Here is a 24500-nt window from a genome sequence, read left to right on the forward strand (position 1 = left end):
TCGTAGTAAAATTAACAACGTCGTCATAGGTAAGATAACGATAAACAGATTATCATTGGTCATCTCAACTCGATTGCTTTTCTTACTTTCGCCGAACCGGCTCAATCGAGGAAATCAATCTCGTTGAGATGACCAACGATAATCTATAATAACAAGTGGGGTTGGCTTAACACGACGAATAAAACCACGGTATTCATATTCAAAATCCTCCGACGCCCCCTGGGCATCAAATAGCCGGCCTCTCACCATTTTTAGAATAGAGTTGTCATGATGGGAAAACAATACATTTCAAGGCAGCGAAAAGTGATAATTTGTAAACACCCTTAATTTTGAGGTTGACACCTACACGGACTTCCTATTTTCCGTTAAATTCATATAGATATATTTATATAGATAGATACATTATCATCAATAAATATAGATAAATCCTCATAGATAAATTTATATAGATAAATCCTCATAGATAAATTTATATAGATACATTGACATATATATATATTATAACTATAACTTTGTTTTCACTGTAAAACTGGAAGTAAGCCTAGGTCCAAGTCAGCGTACACATTAGACAAAAAAATGTCGAATAACGACACCTGTGCTGTGTGTGAATTATATAGTGTTATATATATATGTGAATATTGCGGTCTCAAATTGTGTGGTGCATGTCTACCGGACCACCAAAAGAAATCGTGTACCGATATTGGGTTCACTTCTGCTAACTGTAATTGTGCTTCACATGATATTATTGTAAGTGGTTACTGTAGTGAATGTTCTGAGCTTACTTGTGTAGAATGTAAAGATCATTCAAAACACGTCATCCTTCCTGTAAAAGTGGTCCATAACAACATCAAAAGAGATTTACATCATGTAAAAGAGGATTTCGATCTTCTTTGTGGCAAACTAAACAGTTACGATAAATTGTGTACGAGTAAAATAAAAGAACTTAGTTTAATCAAACAACAGATAGAATACGAAGGAAATAAATGGATGTATCATATCTTAAGAAAAAAGCAGTTCTTGGTTTCTATTGTTGATGGTAAGATTGACCAGCTACAAGAAAACTGTCAAGAGTTGGAACTGCTTCAAACAACAGCGAAGGCGTGTTTCAGCAATCTTGAAAATAGCAATGTATGGACATTTTTGAAGTCATGGTTGAAAATAAAAGACACAAAGGAAGAGTTTGAAAGTATGGAACCTGGTCCATACTTGTTACAAAAGCTGAAATTTCGTCCTGGAGTCGAAGATTCGTTTGATGTTAGCAGTTTATTTGGCAACCTTATTGTTGACATGTAAGCTTAGCCTTCATTTCATATCAATTGGACATTACTGCAAATAATATTTATGTAGCCCAATTGATAAATTATACTGATAGTAATATATATGTGATAACACGAATACATCGACTAGTAAACAATAGAAAAGGTCAGATTTGTACGTGAAAAATATATTTTTCTACAAATGAATTAAAACAATCAATTGAGTGAAAAAAAACCTGATGGGCATGTATAGACCTACGTGGGTTAAAAAAAAAATGCACATGTGTTTCTCAGTCTGCTTTGAAATATGCATGTGTGTGTCTTTGTTAACATATTGTTTTTGGTTTTTATAGTGATTAAGATTATAACACTATGTTGACTTCTGTGACAGTCCCCCTATGTTTGACATTTTCCTATTATGACTCAGTCTGTTTTGTTCACACATGCCTGTCAATGTAATGGAATTTTATGCAACTGTCATATGAGTGAGAGGTTTAGACTACTTTACAACCAGGTTTAATCCACCATTTTCCTCGTAGGGAAATGCCTTTTCAAAGTCACGAATATGACAGTTGTTATACACTCTTTTGATGTGTTTAAGCTGCTGATTTTGCCATTTGATAAGGGACTTTCTGTTTTGAATTTTCCCCGGAGTTCAGTACTTTAATGATTTTACTGTTCACATATCTCATATTCATGTTTTGTTTTATTTTAAATCACGTTTTGCGCTCGAACAGTAATCATCTCTCTTAAAAATTAAAAATAAATATATTGGCAAACTCAAAATGTATCAAAATTACAGGAAAATTATTGTCTCAATGGAACCCTTATCTGCGTATCCTTGCATTTTTATTATTATTGTCCACTTTATATTTATTACTGCTCAACAGAAAAGACCTTATAATAAATCAAGTGAAAAAAATCGAAAAATAAATTAATATGTAATAAAATGAAATGTATAAATTTTATCTTTCACAGCAATCAAGATAATGAAAAGGGTGAGGTTAAAGAAGACAAAGAGTCATATGAGGAAGAGGTTGAGAAATTTTCATCACGTTTACAGGACTCCAAAGGAGAAACAGGTCCTCAGAAAGCAACCGCACATACGAAAAAAGAGTAACTATTTTATTGGAATGATTTGATAGTATATGTAAGATTAATATGTTACGTGCCAGCTCAACGTTTGATCGGATTCATTTTTCTGTGAAGTAGCTTGCTTTTTTCAAAATAATAATAATTTATTTTACTATCTTTATTTATACAATTAATTACCTTTACATACAATTTAAAGAGGTTATCAGCTGATACTCAAACATACAAAACAAATGATAAGATTTACTACACCTAACCAAAGGGATTGTGTTGTCCATATAGTCCGTTAACTAAATAAAACATCTTCTTTAAAACTGCTCTAGCAATTGAAACTACAACCGCCCGTGCTTAAAACATTATTTGATGACACACCAAGTTAAAACAAATTCTTATTAAGGCTGAAAATAGAACGTACGAGTAAAATTTAAGTATTTTCTAAAATCTTGAATATTTCATATACAGAGAAATTTAGGCATAACCAATTATGTTAAGAATGTCAATATCTTCTTGCATTATTTTTCATCACATGTACAGGTTATGTATCCAGTACTCATTTTGAAATTTGCTGGTAACGACAGTCTTTCTATAGAACAAGTAGTCTGTCAGTGTATTCAATACTTAACAGTTGAATCCACTTGATGGCCTAATAAAAGTTACATATCTTTGCCGTTTAGCTGATATTAAAAATTATGACAGTCACTTGGATGTTGGTTTTGACAAGGAAATTTAGGGATTGTTGTGTTATAAATTTGCACGTCATAACACCACATCCATAGTCATTTATTTCCATTTGGACTGATGTATTGGCACTGGTTAAGGATTTTTAAAATGGAAACACTATTGAGTCTAATTTTAGAATAGAACTACAGGATGGACTGAAGGAACGAAGACGTCGTTACGCAAAATGGACAGACTACATGAATGCAAGAGGAAAGGACCAACAAACGGTGTTTCTGTCACAGTTAAGATTACAGGAAGAAAAAGAGTATGTTGTATAATAAAAAAATGTCACCTTGTAAGGTGATGAGAATAAGCAGTGCGGATATGATATATATATACATGTATATACAACTCGTCTAAAAATTAACACAACAATGTAAAATCTGTAAATTTGCTTTCGCAAATTTTTTTTTTTCTTCCCTCGCCGGGATTCGAACCCATGCTACTGATATATATATACCTTGGAAGACAAATTTTTCTTAAATTATTGATAAAGAAACAGAAGTCTACCGCTGTTCAATAACATACGTCAATTTAACTGAAACAAATCCGGGTCAAAAACCAAAACTGAGAGAAACACATTTTTAAGAGGAAACAAAACGAAAAAACAGAAACACTGAACTGCTAAAAATCAAGCGCCCAAATACCTAGAAACTTTTAAAATTTATAGATTTGTTTTCTTTAATGAATGCTTGTGTTATCTTAAGATGTTTATTTTTAATTTGCTACCCTTTACACCGTTGATTGCTATTTTTGTTCAACCTTTCTTTGTGACAATACGTTCTTATGTTAATCCATTATTCAAAAGTTAACTGTAAAGTGACATAGAGAGGTGAAAAACAAACATTATGTTCCCCTATCTATACGTGATATTTATGCAAAACATACATAAACTTTCTCTGATGAATATAATGAAAATATTTCTTTTGTTGCCAACTAAGTGGTACTTTCATAAAAATCATATTTTTACATATATTCGTGATGAAATAACACCTCATAGCATTTACTAATGTCTTGATTTAAAATGTATTATATATTACCCCCTTTAAAATGAAGTTATGAGGACTAATATCATGAACTGTTTCTTTTAAAATAGCAATATTTATAAATGCGAACAATTAAAAGACGAAAACAGTGCGATAGCTAAGGAACTGGATTCACTAAAAAAGGAGTCACAACAGAAAGTGACGAACATGTTACGAAACCATAAAGATGAGGTGGACTCGTTCCAAAAACAAAATCAGGATTTACAACACAGGTAATTTATTTATTTTTACACGACTTTTTAATCTAATATTTCTTATGTTATTTGCATATCTCATCTACAAAATTAATGATTAAATAAGAATGAAAAAGATCGATCCTTTAGAATTTCTGTTCTTTGTTCCTGCATCGATAGAACGTTCGCACTTTCATTTATTTTACAACTTTTTACCATAAAAATTTGAAATTATTATTCGTCTTTACTGCAAATCGAACCATCTCCTTGAATAGAACGTTCGCACTTTCATTAAATTTACAACGTTATTATTCGTCCTTTCTGGAAGTTGAACCATCTCCTTTGATGTATGACTGATATCAAACAGATCGACGACACAAATCGACTACTACTGGTTGTTTTTATTTTTTAAACACGGTGTTTTTTTTACCTCCGGAATAGATTACTTAGCTGTGTTAGCAAAAAATTAAAGAACTTTTGGTGGTCTTCAATATTCTTCAACTTCATACTTTGTTGTGGTCTTTTTAACTTTTTTTTATTCGAGCATCACTGATGAGTTTAGAAGACGAAACTCGCGTCTGGTGCAAATAAAAAATTTAATCCTGGTATCTATGATGCGTATATTTAATAATGATGATTTTTTTTTATACACATCGATAAACATACATTAATTTTAAAATATAATACGCACAGATACAATGAACACACAGGGTTGGCACCTTATTTATAAATGTACAGATATTAGTAATCTATAGTAAATTATGTTTTTTTTTTATAAAGAAAGAACTGTAGTGTCAATAATAGTTAGAATTATATACTTATTAAATGGATAAGCTTCGGATCATAGTGTGCTGGTACTTCGAATAGATCTGATAATGCCCTGTACCAAGTCAGGAAAATGGCCATTGTTACATTATAGTTCGTTTCTGTGTGTGTTACATTTCGGTGTTGTGTTTCTGTTGTGTCTTAGTTCTCTTATATTTGATGCGTTTCCTTCAGTTTTAGTTTGTAACACGGATTTGTTTTTTCCCTATCGATTTATGAATTTCGAACAGCGGGCCGTTTCTAACTTATATTAACTATTTTCTAATGCTATACTCACAGTACAGCGATATATATCTCATATACTATACAGAGATTGTTTAGAGCTATGAACAAGTTTAACTCCGTGTGCCTATTCGATGTCATCATAATGTTTTTCTGTTGTTGAAATATGTTGCAGTATCCCATATTTGTTTATCATTTACTTATATCAAGCAAAAAATCAAGCCGTTGATTTCTTTTCGCTTAATGAAGTACCTTTTTTCCTTTTTTATGAAGTTATTTATATAACGAGTTCTTGACAGAAAAAACTTTATTCATGTCCAGTATTTCTAATTTGAAAGAAGGGTAAATTCTGCAAAATGTTTTGCAAAAATGCCAAAACCAATGCTCATAGTAGGAAACATATGGTCATACCTTTTGAACTGATCTGTTAGACTTTTAAAGACTGTTTATATATTATAAGCAACACGACGGGTGTCACATGTGGAGAAGGATCTGCTTACCCTTCCGTAGCACCTGAGATAACCCCTAGTTTTTGGTAGGGTTTGTGTTGCGTATTCTTTAGTTTTCTATGTTGTGTCATGTGTACTATTGTTTTTCTGTTTGTCTTTTTCATTTATAGCCATGGCGTTTTCAGTTTATTTTCGATTGATAAGTTTGGCTGTCCGTCTGGTATCTTTAGTCCCTCTTTTATATGTTTCTCTTTGTTTTGCTAGTTACAACCACGCAATTTGGACTCTTGTAGACAGTTTTCTCATCGATAAATAGACCACATTTCCTTTTTATATTATTTTCATATTTGTTGTTTATATCTTATGTTTTGATATAGTTGTATATGACATTTGTCACTTGACATTTTTTCATATTTGAAGTAAACAGAACTGGTCAAACCACTGCATGGGTCGATGCCACTGCTGGTGGAGATTTATTTCCCCTATGGTATCACCAGCCCAGTAGTCCTCACTGTTTATGCTGACATGAATTATCATTGATATGGTTATATTTATAAAACTGTTTACAAAATTTGGAATTTTGAAAAACTAAGGCTTTTCTACCTCAGGCATAGATTACCTTAGCTGCATTTAGCAACACGTTTAGAAATTTTGGTCCTCAATGCTATTCAACTTCGTACTTTATTTGGCTTTTTTTTATTCGAGCGTCACTGATGAGTCTTTTGTAGACGAAACGCGCGTCTGGCGTATACTAAATTTAGTACTGGTATCTATGATGAGTTTATTTACAACCACTGGGTCGATGCCACTGCTGATTTATTTCCCCGAGGGTATCACCAGCCCAGTAGTCAGCACTGTTTGTGCTGACATGAATTATCATTGATATAGTTATATTTATAGATTAACTGTTTACAAAATTTAGAATTTTTGAAAAACTAAGGCTTTTTTACCGCAGGCATAGATTACCTTAGCTGGTTTTGGCAAAACTTTTAGGAAGTTTGGTCCTCAATGCTCTTCAACTTCGTATTTTATTTGACCTTTTTGTATTTTATTCGAGCGCCACTGATGAGTCTTTTGTAGACGAATTACGCGTCTGGCGTATATAAAATGTTTTGTCCTGGTATCTATAATGAGTATAAATGTATAGTCGACTTGGAAGGAATCATAAAATTAATACATGTTATTTCAAATTCAGAATGGAAATGGGGAATTTGTTAAAGAAGCAACAACCTGGCCATAGAGCAGATAGCAGCAGAAGGCCACAAATGGGTCTTCAACACAGCGAGTAAATCCCATATCCGGAGGTGGTCCTCAGCTGGCCCCTGAATTAAATTGTGTACTAGTTCAGTGAAAAATGGAGGTCACACAAAACTCAAAAACATATAAATGAAATAAATTTAAAAAAACATACAAGATAAGTAAATGCCAGTTGCTCCTGAATCTGGACAGGCGCAAAAGTACGAAGGGGTTAAAAATGTCTCTTTAGTTTAACAAATATCGTTTTCATAAGGTAAGAAAGCAAATAAACAAATTCATGTTTTCCCATTGTAAATTCGAAGCAAGAGACCGAGTCCTAAGATTTTAAAGTGCTACAGTATTTCGAGATTTTAGTTTTCCAAGAATAACTGACTCTATATATCTAATAACTTCTGATTTTTCAGGCTATCAAGAAAACAAGACGAACTAAAGAGTCTGAAGGCAGTAGTTAATTCAGTCATTGAATTGAAAAAAGGAAACGCAAAATCTTCAGTTTATGTATAATAGTACTAAAGACGGAATTTATGTTAAATTTTTAATTGCTATGTCTATTGTCTGTAGTATTGTCCTAGATGACATGAAAAATAATAGCTCTACCCTTTATATAATATATAAAAAGAACAGGAGACTAGATGATTGAAATTATAGGCCTGTTAGCATTTTGTTATCGTATTTCAAATTCTCAAGAAATAGGTTAATTATCATTTTAAAAATTATTTAGTTACAAAAGTTGTGCTAAATAGCTTCAAGTCTAACATTAGGTCCTTGTATTCTACGGAGTCATGTTAAATTCATTTACTTGATTATATTTAAACAAAGTCATCTGTGGACTCTTCACTAGTATGATAATGCTAACTTTACAAAAAGCTTTTGATACAATTGATCAATCGTTCTTTTATTTTATAAACCGATCAACAATTGATGTACAATACATAGAATGTTTCAACTCATATTTGATAGAGAGAAAGCAGTAAGATAATGTCATTGGCCTAGAATTTAATTTCAACAGTAACTTGAGAGTGCTAGTTCTTGAAGGTTGTATTTTGGTTCCACATATTTTTTTTATTATGCAAATGATATGTCTATTAGTATTCGTGTTGTGGTAGTATAAATTTGTATTCCCTGGTGAGGATAACACAATTTTATTATCGCAAAGGAATTCAGAGGTAATATCTGGAGGAAAAAATGAAAGTAATAAACTCAGTCTTTTAGTTTATGCTTAATCGAAAACAATTTATCCTAATGTTAACAAATTATCCCTCCACGCGGTCAGTACTGGCTATATTATGCTTGGTTCAAAACGAAAACTTGCACAAACCTACAATTTTTAAAGTCAGTTGGAAAAACATATTTTTCCAGCTCAAAATGAATAATAACTTTGGCCTAATCATAGAAAAATATGTGTCTTCGAAAATTAATGTTCGTTATATTTTACAAAAAGTGAATGCAAGACTAAAGAAACCGTAAAGTCGTGATCGATGTCTTTCAGATAACTCTAGAAAAAACTATATATGCTGAAGTAGTGCAAAGTCATTTTGATAAGCTGTTGTGTAAATAGTTTAAAAATAAGCTACAAGTATTTCAAAATAAAACTTGTACATTTATTTAATGTATAGAAAACGGAGCTGCTGTAAACTATTATCCCTTTTGTAATGTAGGAAAAGGGTCAAACATGTACATCTATATAAAATATTTTTTAACGAAAGCCTTTTTACGCAAAGCAATATAACTAAGATCCAAGATTGTCATAATTATTCAACAAAATCTAGTGATTACACTTTTGTCGTTTACAACATCTATGAGGACAACAGCCTTTTTCATGTTATTATATTACTATAAATGATTTGAACGTGTTGCCAACTTATTTAAAGAGCAACAAAGTTGTTTAATCTTTTAAATCTAATGTTAACGATTTTCTGTTAAAAAAGGAAAGCAACAATTTTAATAGACATTTTTTATTTATTTGTTGCTTGCTTATTCTAGTCTAAGTTAATGCAAATTATTTCTTATAATTATATTTTGATATTTTGAAGAATGTAAAATAAATGCACCCATTGGAAATAAGCCGTATGGCTTTCATGAACAATCCAAATTTATCAATAATAGTCTGTAGATGTTATGATTCGAGAATGTATGTTCTTGCTCTATATGTTTGTTTTGTTATGTTATAAGATGACATTTGATTGAACTAACTATCTTTCTATCTTCAAGCAAGGTGAACATAAGCAATTGTAAAAAATATGACACGGTTATATCATTCAAGTGAACTCATATAAAACGTTACAAATAAAAGATTCACAGGGACTCGGTTAGCTGATTTGTCAGTATATTGGTATGGAAAGTAAACTACACATTGCTAGAAACAAAGAAATACTTATGTTAACGATAAAACGGATTTCAAATGAACATTTGCAGTAGTTTTCGATGATTTTATTTACGTCTGTCGCATTTGTTTTTGTAAACTATTTAGTTATAAGCAAGACCGTTAAAATTCTCAATTGAATCGTTTTATATTTTGCCTTTATATGCCTGTAAATGCGTAAGTAAACTTGATTTGAACCTTGGTGTATTGTTTTCTCATTGGCAATCAAACCATATCTCCTTAGTTTTTTATGTTTTCATTCTAATATTTCATGAAAAAAACCTTTGGTTATGATATATAGCTATAGGTTTTGTGTAGTGATTATATTATCATTTTAATTGAGATATCAATTGCCTTGTATATATTTGATTTGCTGAAATATCATAGCCTTTCGTTGTATATATTTTGCTTCGATTTAATCTTTGTCATCTTTATAGTATTCATTATTTCATATACATGTATAACCATTTAAATTCCGTTTCATCTCCGCTTCGAGTAAGTGTTCTACTACTAATCTAGCAGTGCTTCTAACCACCTCCCTTACTACTATCAAAGAACTGGTTATTAACTTTGGTAATAAAGCTTATGAAAATAATGGTTTTAATTATTTTTGGAGTGTTAAAATATCTTTAGAGGTTTTAGATAAAATACATGCTTTCAATGGTCCTTACAATTCTGTTGACAGTTATGATTTTTCTACTCTGTACACTACACTTCCACACAATCTTATAAAGAAAAAGTTTTCGTATTTGATAAAATGGTCTTTCGAACAATCTCAGTGTAATTTTATTTGCTGTAACTCGTTTAAGGCCTTTTTCTGTAACGAAAAAGGAAAGTATGCTAGATACACTTACTGGAAATGTGAGGATATGATTGAAGCTTTAAACTTTCTGCTTGATAACATGTATGTACGTTTTGGCGATAAAGTGTATCGTCAGGTAGTAGGTATTCCTATGGGCACCAACTGTGCCTCTTTAATAGCAGATTTATTTCTATATTGCTATGAATCTCAGTTTATGACCAAACTCAGTAAAGACCCATCATTGTTACATTTGGTTGATACATTCAAAAATACCTACCGTTATCTGGATGATATTTTTTCGTTGAATAATCCAGAGTTCTCTAAATATACTTCAGAAATTTACCCAAACGAACTTACTTTAACTAAATCTAACATAAACAGCAGCAGTTGTCCTTTTCTAGATTTAGACATTTCAATTTCAAACGGGAAACTTCACACTAAAATTTACGACAAAAGAGACGATTTTTCATTTCCTATTGTTAATTTTCCTTTTTTAGACGGCGATGTGCCGTTGGCTCCATCATACGGTGTTTATATTTCGCACTCGTTCGGTTTGCCCGTGTGTGTTCTGATGTCATAGATCTTCACGAACGTAATCAATGCATCACTGGTAAATTGTTGTGTCAGGGATTTCGATACCATAAATTACTTAAAACTTTTACTAGATTCTTTCATAGATACAAAGTAAATTTGGCTATACCTGTAGAAAGCTTTTTAAAAATGGTATTTCATATTCTAAATTTTATGGTAATATTGTACTTAAAGCGAGGAAATCACTATGTGATCCTTGTAAACTCATCGAACCTTTAAACAAATTTATAAGTAAGGGTTATCGTACCAATATTGTAATTAGATCTCTGAATATAGTTCACATTGGCACTAATATTGATTTTGTCATTAGCAAATTAAAACATAACTAAATTTCATTATCTTTTGAGGCGAGATGTATAGAGACACAGACACGTTAACTTTTATTTCTATAGAAGTCGCTCTTCACTATACTACTACCTGTCGATACATTTATTTTTGGCATTGCACAAGTCATGTCTTCTTTGACTATTAATGACGTTAAAATACTAAATCCCTGTGATGTGTTTTAGTCGATTTTGGTCTCTGATGCATGATTTTTTACTATTAATTGGTTCTGGCTTTTAACTAGCTGTCAGTAACTGCGAGTACTCTCAAATCGTATTTTCTTGTTAATTCGACCTGTTGATACTGTTTATAATGCTTTTTTGTTATTTTTTTATTTATATGGATCTTGTCTGTACACCAGCTTTGGTTATTTGTAATATCTTCAATTTTTCACTTATTCTTACAACATTTGTATAAAGTTCAAGATTATAAAAAAACGTTTTTTTTTTCTAAAGTGATCATTGATTGGTTAAATATTTCTCAGTGTGTTTGAATTTGTTTGTTAGCTTTTTGGTCATGAATGTTTGTATCTAATATTTAATTTACTGTGCATTTGTATTCAGATATCGCAGATCAAATTTATTCGTTCATTGTGTAATCATACGTTTTTTGATTGAGTTAAGTCTGCCAATTGATATTTTATTGTATGTTTTTCTATGTTGTGATGTTATGCTATTGTTTCAGAAAAAGGGAGAAGGTTTGGATCCATTAAAACGTTTAATCCCGCTGCAAATGTTTGCACCTGTCCTAAGTCAGGAATCTGATGTACAGTAGTTGACGTTTGTTTATGTAATATATACGTGTTTCTCGTTTCTCGTTTTGTTTATATAGATTAGACCTTTGTTTTTCCCGTTTGAATGGTTTTACACTAGTAATTTTGGGGCCCTTTATAGCTTGTTGTTCGGTGTGAGCCAAGGCTCTGTGTTGAAGGCCGTACTTTAACCTATAATGGTTTACTTTTTAAATTGTTATTTGGATGGAGAGTTGTCTCATTGGCACTCACACCACATCTTCCTATATCTATATAATCCATAAGCAGTTTTTTTACAAGAAATTCACGGCATTATTTGAAATGGAGCATTTAAAAATCTTTAATTCTACTTATTTGAACTTTTCCAAAGTTAACCCTTTCGATAGCTTTCATTTAAGACTCAGTATTGTGTAAATACCATAGATTCATTAATTTTACTCGAATTTGAAAGAAAAATATTTACCTGCAATATTTTAATAGATATAAGAAGATGTGATATTAGTGCTTATTAGACAACTCTTCAACCAAGTCACAATTTGTAAAAGAAAACAGAGCATTTGTAAAATGTTATCATCTTTACACCAGCTTCAAATCCCTAGTAAATTTTAGAAGTGGCTATAAATTATCTGAATTCGTTTTATAGATATGATAAATATATGGTCGATATTTCCCCAAATCAGAATTAATTGTCTTGTTATTTATAACCAAACAAAGCAATAATGTCCATCGTTATTTTTCTGTCGTGTCGCGCATATAAAAATTCACTTATACGTATATGCTTACATAAATATAGAATCATGGTTATTTAAACAGAACAAAAATCTTGTAAAATTCTGGACAGCTTTAATTATTTTCATCTAAGCTTGAGATGCAACGAATTCGTTACTAATCTCGGTAGAAGTATTTTAATGTTGGCCTAATTAAAACAACAATCTGATTCCGGCAATCAAAACTTTATTCAAACTTGCATGTTTCCACACCCACATGAACCGCAAAATAATTAACAATCTGCATGAAGGATCTTCGTCAAGGGTTCATCGTGCTAAAAACTGAACAAGATCTAGTTTTTGATAATTAATTCCCACACTTTTATGTTTATATTTATTGAATCAAATTGAAGTTGATATTTTAAGTGGAGATATAACAGTTTGGCATCCTTATTTAAAATCAGTCAATTTACTGAAATATTCAATCATGCATCATAGGCCACAATAATTAGCCTATAAAAAACTTCACTCTTGTAGCTAATCACATGACTTGAAAGTTATACAATTCCTTATCAATGTCATAACCAAAAATTATCTGTCATGCAAGCGAAACAAATGACTTTAAAAAAAATCTATTTTAAAAAAACAGTCAAGGCTCCGTATTGAAGACCTTAATTTGACCTATAAAGGCAACAATAGAATACCACTGTTCAAAAGTCGTAAATCGACTGAAAGAAAATAAATCCGGTTTACACACTCAAACGGAGGGAAACACATCAACTTTAAGAGATATACAACGAAACAACAGAACACTGAAGTTCAACAAAATAAACGACAATGTAACATACATAAAAACGACCTATTAACGAGGCCGTTAGTTTTATCGTTTGAATTGTCATTTCGGGGCCTTTTAAAGCTGACTATGCGGTATGGGCTTTGCTCATTGTTGAAGGCCGTACATTGACCTATTGTTGTTAATTTCTGTGTTATTTTGGTCTCGTGGGGAGAGTTGTCTCATTGGCAATCATACCACATCTTCTTTCTTTTTTTATATATTAGATAACAAATTAATTATCTTTGCTTTTACAAACGAATAGAAAATAAAAAAAACAAACAATAAGACACAAAAATATATCCGATCTGAATACAAATTAAACGTTGTAACTAAATACCTGAACGCTGGAAAGAAAAACCAAACCTAGACACGGCGTATATCAATGCAAATTTACACTCATCAACACAGTCATATTCGGGGATAGGTCATGTTCGGTACTTAAAAGACCAGATGACGTGAATAGCAACCACAACATAAGACGTGGAAAATATGTCCTTCGTTAGTTTAGACAAAGACACATTGTATGGATCAACCAATCGTGAGGGTGTCCATAAAATGTACGTAGTGTCATTTCTTATCTCTCCTCCTCATAACTTGGTTGGAGAGTTTTTTCATTGGTACTCACACCACATTGCATCTTCTTATATCTAGCTTATAAAAACACATTTCAATTTTTTTGTGTTATAATCTCAACTTAATTTCCCCTTTGGATGGTTTTACACTAGTAATTTTGGGGCCCTTTATAGCTTGTTGTTCGGTGTGAGCCAAGGCTCCGTGTTGAAGGCCGTACTTTAACCTATAATGGTTTACTTTTTAAATTGTTACTTGGATGGAGAGTTGTCTCATTGGCACTCACACCACATCTTCCTATATCTATGACACCTACAAAAACCAATACGTATTCAGCTACATCACATGCCAGTCTAGAAAATTGTTGCATATCTAAAGTAAGCGCTAATTAGTTTTAAATAATATTCATTGTATCTAAATAAGAATAAAGAACACTGCATGCATGTTTCAAAAAAATCCGTTCATATTGTTTAAACGCAAGCCACTTCGACACGTAATTTACAGTTCTCCAAAATAAATCAACATTGATGACTTTATCTGCTTCCTGTGACAACGTCATGACAATGGGAGAATCCACCAAAAAGCTTGAAATTAGTGTTAATATCATAACTTTTGGATATTAATGTAATTATAAGAATTGAATGCTTCTTACTGTAATTTTATAGGGTTGTAAACGCATTGATCGTACGCCCAGTTTTAGTAAAAATGCTTCCCGATCTAAATGTATATCAACAAATTGTTATGTAGTAAATACGAATTATTGCCATATTAATACATTAATTCATATTGCCCCGTTATTTAAAAATACCTTTATATATTCAATGGTTGTCTTTAAATATTTGTTCTACTACTTCTGTGAGTATTTTTACAATGAGAAATTGATAACTGTAACAATAGAATAAGCTTTATTCAGAAATTTTAACATACAAATATATCCAGCTTTTAAGAACCAACAAGAAACATAAATATATATAAATATAAAAAGAAAATGTGGTATGAGTGCCAATGAGACACCTCTACACAAGAGAACAAAATAACACAGAAATTGACAACTATAGGTCAACGTACAACCTTCAATAAAGAGCAAAGCCCAAACCACATAACCAGCTATAAAAGGCCCCCAAAACGACAATGTAAAACAGGTCAAACGGTAAAACAAACGGCCTTATCTATAAAAAAAAAAAAATGAACGAAAAACAAATGTGTAACACATAAACAAACGACAACCACTGACTTGGGACAGGCACATAATACATCATGTGGCGAGGTTAGACATGTTATCGGGATACCAACCCTCCCCCTAACCAGGGACTGGTATAACAGACCAAAATAAGAAAGAACCATAAAAAATCAGTTGAAAAGGGTTAACTCATGATATGGACAAAAATACAATTGGAAACATACATTTTATACCACACATTCATCTTTTTGATTGATAAAACAAAAAAAGTTTCGTTACAGTTATTTAAAAGCTTGCCTTTTATGTAAACATACACAGCACGTTGTTTAGAATTTGAAAATGAAAAAAATCATGCAAACATTTGCTCATTTATCTAGAGGTAATTGTCATTTCACGGTACAAAAACAGTGGTTAGAAACATGCAATTGTTGTATTGTGTGATGAAAAAAAAAACGATAACATAAGATCGCGTCCTCTGTGCATACGACCAAAATGTCAGAGCCCGTTAGGGAATAACTCTAAAGTTCAAAAGAAAACATGTCTTGTTTTTAATAAATCGTTTTATATATGACTCTAAAACTGGAATTGTAAAAATTGTAATCCTGTCAAACGCGAGGCTCGCCGAGCGTTCTAAATATTTAAAATTTTACTGTCGAGAGTTGATAAATGTCGTATTACACGAGATTTGGTGGTGGAATCTGCAGGCAAATATATTATCCTTCTTTTCAAATGATCTGCAAAAAGATGTGTCCTTTTTATGTGACGTCATCAGACATGGTCGCTTTTTACATGCCGTCACAATAGGAAATTCAGGAGAAGCAAGAAAATTCGACGTCATAGTCGAATTTTAACCAATGAGATCAAACTAGCCACACGTTGATTAAATTATTTTTATACAATGGGTGCACAAAGGGATAAATTGACGAAGAATTAGAGAAACATGTATATACGCCATACACACACCGTCGTAAACACTGCCATTTTATGATACACACATAAGATATTCTTGCATTTAAGACAACAAACGAAAGTTCAATAGAATTAAAATAATTCAGAAGTAAGTCTATTTTAACAGAAACCGTACGTAATTTTTACTTTGACAGCACTTGAAATTTGTGTTAGTAGTGTTCTTATAGATTGAAATTACCCTCATATATATGCCTTAATACTATATTGTCGAATTATCAAAATAAAGTTGAGAATGTTTGCTCAAACTGTACTCAGGATCGTCCTGATCTGGATTTTTTTGTTCCATGTTGAATATCTGGTTTCATTTTGAAAGGAGAACAGAAACTTAAGTTCAGTTATTTTGCAAAATAAATGAAAAAAACACGTAATATTAATTTCAGGTTCGGTTAAATTGGTGTAGGGATTTTGTGTCATAATTGAATGATCAGTTTTCACATAAAAACTATTTATTTTATCTTCAGCGTACAAAAACGTGATAGAAACATGCAATTGTAGCATTCCAAGGTGAAAATAATAAAAGATAACATTATATAATATCCCCAGTGAATAAGATCAAAATATACGAGTATGGTAGGGACTTACTTTAAGGTAAGAAGTAATATGAGGCAGGCATAACCTGTGAATGGGGACGAAGTCTGTATGTATTATTTTCTTAATTCAATCATGTTGATAAAAGAAACCGAAATACCGTACGTAACGTTCCCGATTTTGGTTCTGTGTGACGTTCTTTAAGTTATGACGTCATATTCGATGTAAACAAAAGAAACGCTTTCATCAGGTAACGTAACGGTTTTTTTCATATCAAACAATTATTAAAATTGAATTTGTATTGAGATCCAATCTTATGTTTTACTAGACTGATAAATATAAAAAAAAAATCAAAGTCTCATGCAAACAAGACAGATTTCTGCGCAAATGCGGGAAAACCGGAACAGGAACTAGATCTGAAAAAAAAAGTTAACGATTTTGAGTCATTAGTACAATGAAAAATTCGGGAAATTTTCCCAGATTTTTTTTAATTTTTTTTTTCATTGATTTTTCTACCGTAATTGGGGACTTCGTCCCCATATAAACATCGTAAATTTGTTTTTGCTCACTCCATTTTTTCGTTCCCTATATGACATTTAAATTGAAAAATAATTGTCACAGGATTTAGCTAAAACATGTTATTTATGATTTTTTTCAAGTTTGTATTATTTTTAATTGATTTGCTTTCAATAAGTAAGTTTTATGACCTTAACAAGACGAAGACAAAGCTTTCTTTTAAGCTGGTTAAATGTAAACCCATCTCTATCGGGAAAGAAGTTAAGCATAAGTATCAAGGAAATATTATCATACACAATTAAGGAGATGTGGATTATTTTGAAACGATAAAACTACTGAACTTTCTTTTCTACATACTAGTATACTTGGTACAATAAAAAGGGGAGCAAAGTCGAAAATAAACTGACAATGCCATGGCTAAAATGAAAAAGACAAACAAACAAATAATAGTCCTCGAGAAATAACATTGAAAACTAAAGACTGAGCAATACGAACCCCATCAAACACTGGGGGTGATCTCAGGTGCTCCGGAAGGGTAAGCAGATCCTGCTCCACATGTGACACCTGTTTTGTAGCTAATATTATTTCACACCCGGTAAATCGTCTCATTCGGTAGGTAATTCATGAAATTCGTTTGAAGTTCTTGATAAATTGAAATTCAAATTCATGAAAAAGGGAGGGAGATTGTAGTTACGACGTAAGAAACATATCCGATATCATCTGTGAGACGTTTATTCCATAACGGTCAACAAATTCGTGATGGCGTCCTTAAAATTTACGAAGGGATGATCTAAACTTCACTATTTGGAACTCTTGGTTGAATAGTTTCCTTGTGAGCAGCAACCACTTGGTAATGAATTGTTCAAATAAGGTAATGAATTGTTCAAATAAGGTAATGAATTGTTCAAATAAGGTAATGAATTGTTCAAACGAGGCCTGCAAAATAATGGAATAAATTACTTTTGGAGTGTAAAAATTTCGTTTGAAGTCCTTGATAAATTGAATGATTATATTGTTGATTTCGAATCTGTTCAGAGATTTGTTTTTATTAACACTATAACCCACTTTGCTTCATGATCTTTTTAGGGGAAACATACACATATCTGATTAAATGGGCATTTAAAATTTCAGAATGCGAATATACATGTTCAAACTTTGAGGTAATTTTCTTGGCAACAACAAACACAAGTACAATGCCAATTGGACCTGCTTTGATACTATTACTGCCCTTGAATTTTAACAACATAACATTGTTCGCTATGTAGATTCCGTACATGTTTCTTCGGAATTCTTATGTGGATTAACTGTGCACTACTTATATCGGACCTGTTTCATTATTGTTATGAGTTACAATGTATGACCAGAGCCAGCAAAGACCATTCGAAACAACATCTGATTCTAAACGTAATAACAGTTTTAGATATTTGGATGATATATTGGCTCTTATTAATGATGACTTCAGTATGAACAATAAAGAGATTTATCATGCCGAAATGACGTTAAATACTAACACTGAACACTACATTTTCCTACGTCTTGATATGCATATCTTTAATTCAAGCTTAATAACAAAACTTACGATACACGAGAGGATTTTTTTTACGAAAAACATTGGTTGGTTATTATGTTTTTACAATTTCTTATTGTTAATTAACAATTTTTGTATGGTGACGTTCCCTTGTCACAATCGTGATCGAGAAAGAGAGAGAGAAAACAATTCGTTGAAATCAGATACTTTCTAAATGTAACGAAATAAATGAAAATACCCAGATCAACACAATAAAAACATGATTCGCCCACTGGTCTTTTTTCGTCAAAGTACAATCATTTTTCTCTCGGCTAGTTAAATCGTAATAAAATCAGATTTAGATCCCACATGTACCGAATTCGACTCATTATTTTATCATTCAAACATTTAAAAAGGATAAGAAAGTGCGCGCGTTAACAAGTCGTCACTTATGTTTTTGTTTTTTGTGGGTTTTTTTGTAAGTCGAAAACTCCCCTCTAAGCTTTTCAAGCAAGCCATTTCTGCGACTTAAATAACAAGTGACAAGATTGAAGGAGTATGATGATTCCTTCATATTGTTAAAATGTATGACAAAATAGTTTCAGATAAACAGTGGTTAACTCTATGGTATATGAGAAGCAAAAATTATTCTTACAGTACTAACATTGATTGAGTGTTCAAAGAAAAACAAAATGTGTATTGCTATATACAGTTATGAATACTTTAAGGCCTTTATCTTTATCATGTTTATACTTCATTTTGGCATCTGCACACATTTGTTCTTCTTTCGGGCTGGTTAGTTATTATGTTTTACACTCACTTTCATTGTATTAATTGAAACATAAGTCTGGTGAGCCATGATTTAAATATCAAATCTATTGAGTTTTTAGGTATTCAGTAAGGGAGCAATCATTCATCTTTTTTAGTTTTTAGACGCTATAAAATCAAATTATATTTTTTTTAAATCAACACTATAAGAGAAGGGAAATCTAGATTCAGAATTATTTTTTAATATTTTTTGTAATTTGCTTGACCAAAATATTTTTTTCATCAAGTTGGTGATCAGAATATTTTTTGAGAAATATTTATACCCCCCTCTTTTTGAAGTCAGATGGTCGATCCCTATATAATAATTGAAGATGCTATGCGTCTTATTTTTACAGCTAAATGTTTTTATCATCCTGTCACCTGTAAACATACAAATTTAATTATTTACTTCCACAGTTAATTCGTTTTTACACATGAGATATTTAATCAAGCAACTGGATAATGGTTGCAATAGCGAAGGATGTCACATACATCAATATCCCTTGATATATTGTATTACCATAATCTAAAACATAGATAATCCGAATCATTTGACAAATTGTGATTCTCACTTCTGTCTGCACTCGTAAATTGAAAATTAAGTCAAGCTTATAAACTCCTGTCAAGCATATTCTATAGATTAGTCTAGTCCTTTTTACAACGCCTTACTCAATTTTTATCTGAAATTCAGGCCAATTGTTGTCCTACTTTTGTTTATTTATTTTGCTTTTGTTTTGTTTTCTACATTCCACATTACAGATTTAACTGCCATACATCTTTGTAATTCAAAAACAGATTATTGCATGAACACAGACCTTGCTATTTTTTTCAATAGTATTACAGTATCACAAGATAAGTGATATCTGATATCTTCAACATCTGTTATTTATTTATGTTTCCCTTTTGTATATATGTTTTGTACATGTATGTTTTGTTTTGTACTTTATCTTGTCTATGTTTGAGTGTCCTGTTAATCAATGTATACGTCAGCTTTCGGTTTCAAAGATCTGTCCAAAGTGTACATCATGTGCTTATGTTTCACTATATATTCATTATAAGTTTTGATAGTTTTGACTGATCAATGTTTTTAACATTAATCTGTAAATTTGTAAACTATATTATTATTCATAACAAAATCCTCCCTATAATCATAAAAAATGCTTTTATCCTCAGTAGTATAATACAGTTTTTATTACTGGTTGCTGGAATTGAGCAAAATCCAGGTCCAGATCAGAGTAACAAAAAAAATTTGAAAATAGTACACAATAATGTGTGTAGTTTACTTCCTAAGTTAGATCTCATTAACAATGAACTACATGAGTATGACATTATTTGTATATCAGAATCTCATCTCGACAAGTCAATTACTGATGACCAAATTAAATTAAATGGCTTTCATAAACCTATTAGGTTAGATAGAAATAGACATGGCGGAGGTGTGACCATTTATATAAAAAATAGCTTACATTTTATTATACGGAATGACATATCTGTAAGCAATCTTGAATTACTTTGGGTTGAAGTGAGGAATTGTAGTAATGAAAAATTTTTAGTTGGTGTTTTATACCGTCCCCCAAACTCAAATTCTAATATATGGGTCTTATTTAGTGAGTCAGTTGATAAAGCACTTGATTGTAATTTGCCAATTTTCCTTTGTGGTGATTTCAATTGTGATATGATGTCAAACTCAAGTAACTCTTTTAAAAAGTTACTTAACCGGTTAAACTTGGAAAATGTTGTTTGGGAGTCTACCAACTTTACAACCCAAACTGGAACTTGTATTGATTTATGTGTGACTAATCGCAAAAACTTAATTAAATCAGTAACAGTACTTACACCTATATGCAGTTCTCATTCTCCTGTTTCAGTCGAAATTTCATTTAAAACTTTTAAACAACACTCGTTTAAAAGACAAATTCGAGACTTTAAGCGGGCAGATTATGAAGGTCTTAAAAACCAGTTGAATGATACTGACTGGGATGATGTTGTTTTTAATTCAAATAATATAAATGATGTTTATACGAGCTTTGTCAAAACATTCGAAAGTACTGTCAATAGATATATACCTACTAAAACTATTACAGTTAGACCAAATGATAAACCATTTATGAACAACTTGATAAGAAACAAGATAAGACATCGTAATAGAATTCACCACAAAGCGAAAACTTCAAATAACCCAGATCACTGGAAAAAATTTAGAGAAATTCGTAATGAAATTATCAGTTTAGTTAGAAAGGCAAAAGATGATTATAAGTGCAAACTGACATCACAACTTATTGACAAAAATATTCCTCCTGGTAAATGGTGGCGCATTGCCAAGTCTATATCAAATTTTACAAAAAATAGAGATTCCCCCCCCCTTTTTTGGAACATGATGGCCAAATTTTTATTCATTCATTGGACAAGTCAGAGATCCTGAACAATCATGTTGCTGATATAGCTAATATTGATATAGAACCAGAAATTCCTGATAATAATGAGCCTCCTCCATGTCGTTTAAACAAATTTGTCATCACTGAGAAAGAAATTTTAGACCAGTTAAAAATTTTGAATGTTAATAAACCAGCTGGACCTGATGGTATCAGTCCTAGAATTTTAAAAGAGATTGCTAGCTTTATTTCTAAACCATTGACTAAGTTATTTAATATGTCTCTATCAGTTAAACAGGTTCCACTGTTATGGAAAATTGCACATGTTAATCCTATCTTTAAAGGAAAAGGTAGTCCACATTCAGCTCTAAACTATCGTCCAATATCTGTTACTAGTATTGTTTGTAAGATTATGGAAAAAGTTTTATTTAAACATTTGTATAATTATATGAGGAGTAATAACCTTTTGTCAAAGTTTCAATCTGGATTCCAACCAGGTGATTCTACTGTTAATCAGTTAATCGAAATATATCATAAAATTATTAGTAATATGGATAGTGGTTGGGATGTAAGGTTTGTATTTTGTGATGTATCTAGAGCTTTCGATAAAGTTTGGCATAAAGGACTTTTATTTAAACTGAAACAATCTGGCTTAAATGACCAGCTCTTATCTTGGATAGAAAGTTATCTTTCGGATCGTCAACAAAAGGTAGTTTCAGAAGGCTTTTCGTCAACTCTAAGAAGTGTACATGCAGGTGTCCCCCAGGGATCAGTTTTGGGACCCTTTCTGTTTCTTATTTATATAAATGATATAGTTAATGACATTGCTAATGATATTAGACTTTTTGCAGATGACACCTCTTTATTTGTCATAGTAGATTATGATCATGATGTAGCAGCCACTTCTTTAACTAATGACTTAGATGTTATCTCAAATTGGGCAAAATCATGGACTGTTCAATTTAACTCTAAGAAAACTAAAAATATTGTATTTACTAGAAGGGAAAGGGAGCATCCACCTGTATTTTTTGGGATAAATGGTGAAGAGGTTGAGAAAATAAATATTCACTGTCATCTTGGGATAACATTTCAGTCATCAGCTTCATGGCATACACATATTGATATTATTTATAAAAAAGCATGCTCTCGTCTTTCTGTGCTTCGCCAAGTTAAGCACTTATTAGATAGGAGTTCACTTATCCGTATTTATTATGCTTTTATTAGACCTATATTAGAATATGGTGATGTTATTTGGGTCAATTGTTCCCAGCATGAGACTGAGCTCCTTGAAAATATTCAGATAGAAGCTGCTAGAATTATTACAGGATTACGACGTAATTCCTCCAGACAAAAACTTTATATTGAATTAGGTTTAGAAACTCTGGAGAATAGACGTAATAAACATAAGCTTATACTATTCTATAAAATATTAAATGGGATGACACCTGCATACTTATATGAGTTAATCCAGCCATATCTTCCCAGACAAACCCCTTATACTTTGAGGAATGAAAATAACACTTTTCACCCGCCTCTTGCTAGAACTAGCTCTTATTTTAATAGTTTCATTCCTTCCACTATAAGACTTTGGAATAGTCTTCCTTTGAGTTTACAAAAGTCACCAAGTTTGGGTATATTTCGAAGTGGACTGGATAAGTTTTATAGGACTGATGATATATTTAAACCTTTCAACTATGGGATAAGGAAACTTAATATAAGTCATTGTCAACTCAGAAATAATGCTAGCAACCTTAAATCTCATTTATTTAATCAGTTCTTATCTGAGAACACTTTTTGCACAAACTGTAACCATCCTGTTGAGGATAACAAACATTTCTTTTTTATTTGCCCTAAGTATAATGATGTAAGACAGATCCTTCTTGATTCCATTTACTCCATTGTTGATAATGTTGACATAAATATTGAATTACTACTTTTTGGAAACAGATTATTATCATATGATATGAATATTGCTATTTTTAAATCTGTTCAGAAATATATCAGTGACACTCAACGTTTTGTTTGAAACTTACTTAATTTTTGTTTCATCTAGTTTTATTTTTTATTTTTTATTTTTTTCTACACTCCAACGTTAATTCATTTATTCCACTAGGCAAGCTAAGTGTCTCCTTCAAGCCATATATATATTTCTAATGACTTATAAAGGATATTTGCATGTTTCAAGGTAATTTAAATAACTGATGATTAATTGCCTATATATTTATTTATACTTTGCATTTATTAAGTAACACTGTTAACATATTTTTCTCGTGTGTGCTCACAAGTAGCATGCATGTTCCACTAAATTGCATTATTTTAAATACAGTTGTTGTAATTGAATCATACCTTGTACATGTATTATGTAGAGAGCTTTTATAGGCTGTGCCTGTTGCTCAATCCTTTTCATATCTTAATGAATAAAATATGTTTAAAATCAAATCCTGTCACCTGCAGATATAACAAATTTTGTTTGCTGACCGACTCAGTAAAGGAACTTGGTCTTTATGTTAGCTGCTTGGTTTCCTCATTGGATTATGTTTTTTTTTCTGTTCTATTGCCTGTTTGCATTTTGACATTTGATCAGGGAGAGTAAAACCACAAAACTACTGAAATCAGAGGAAAATTCAAAAAGGAAGTTC

At 31.5% G+C, this 24500-nt stretch overlaps 1 protein-coding gene across 1 annotated transcript; it reads left to right on the forward strand.

The window, feature by feature from the left end:
• The first annotated feature begins 516 nt into the window (after positions 1–516).
• On the forward strand, positions 517–9614 carry LOC134707587 (uncharacterized). Its single transcript, XM_063567494.1, has 5 exons — positions 517–1289; positions 2235–2372; positions 3205–3333; positions 4165–4326; positions 7445–9614. The coding sequence occupies exons 1-5, from the start codon at positions 577–579 to the stop codon at positions 7542–7544; spliced, it is 1242 nt and encodes a 413-aa protein (XP_063423564.1). The 5' UTR covers positions 517–576; the 3' UTR covers positions 7545–9614.
• Positions 9615–24500: the final 14886 nt, after the last annotated feature.

Source organism: Mytilus trossulus, chromosome 1 (assembly GCF_036588685.1).
Source record: "Mytilus trossulus isolate FHL-02 chromosome 1, PNRI_Mtr1.1.1.hap1, whole genome shotgun sequence".
Classification (NCBI taxonomy): Eukaryota; Metazoa; Mollusca; class Bivalvia; order Mytilida; family Mytilidae; genus Mytilus; species Mytilus trossulus.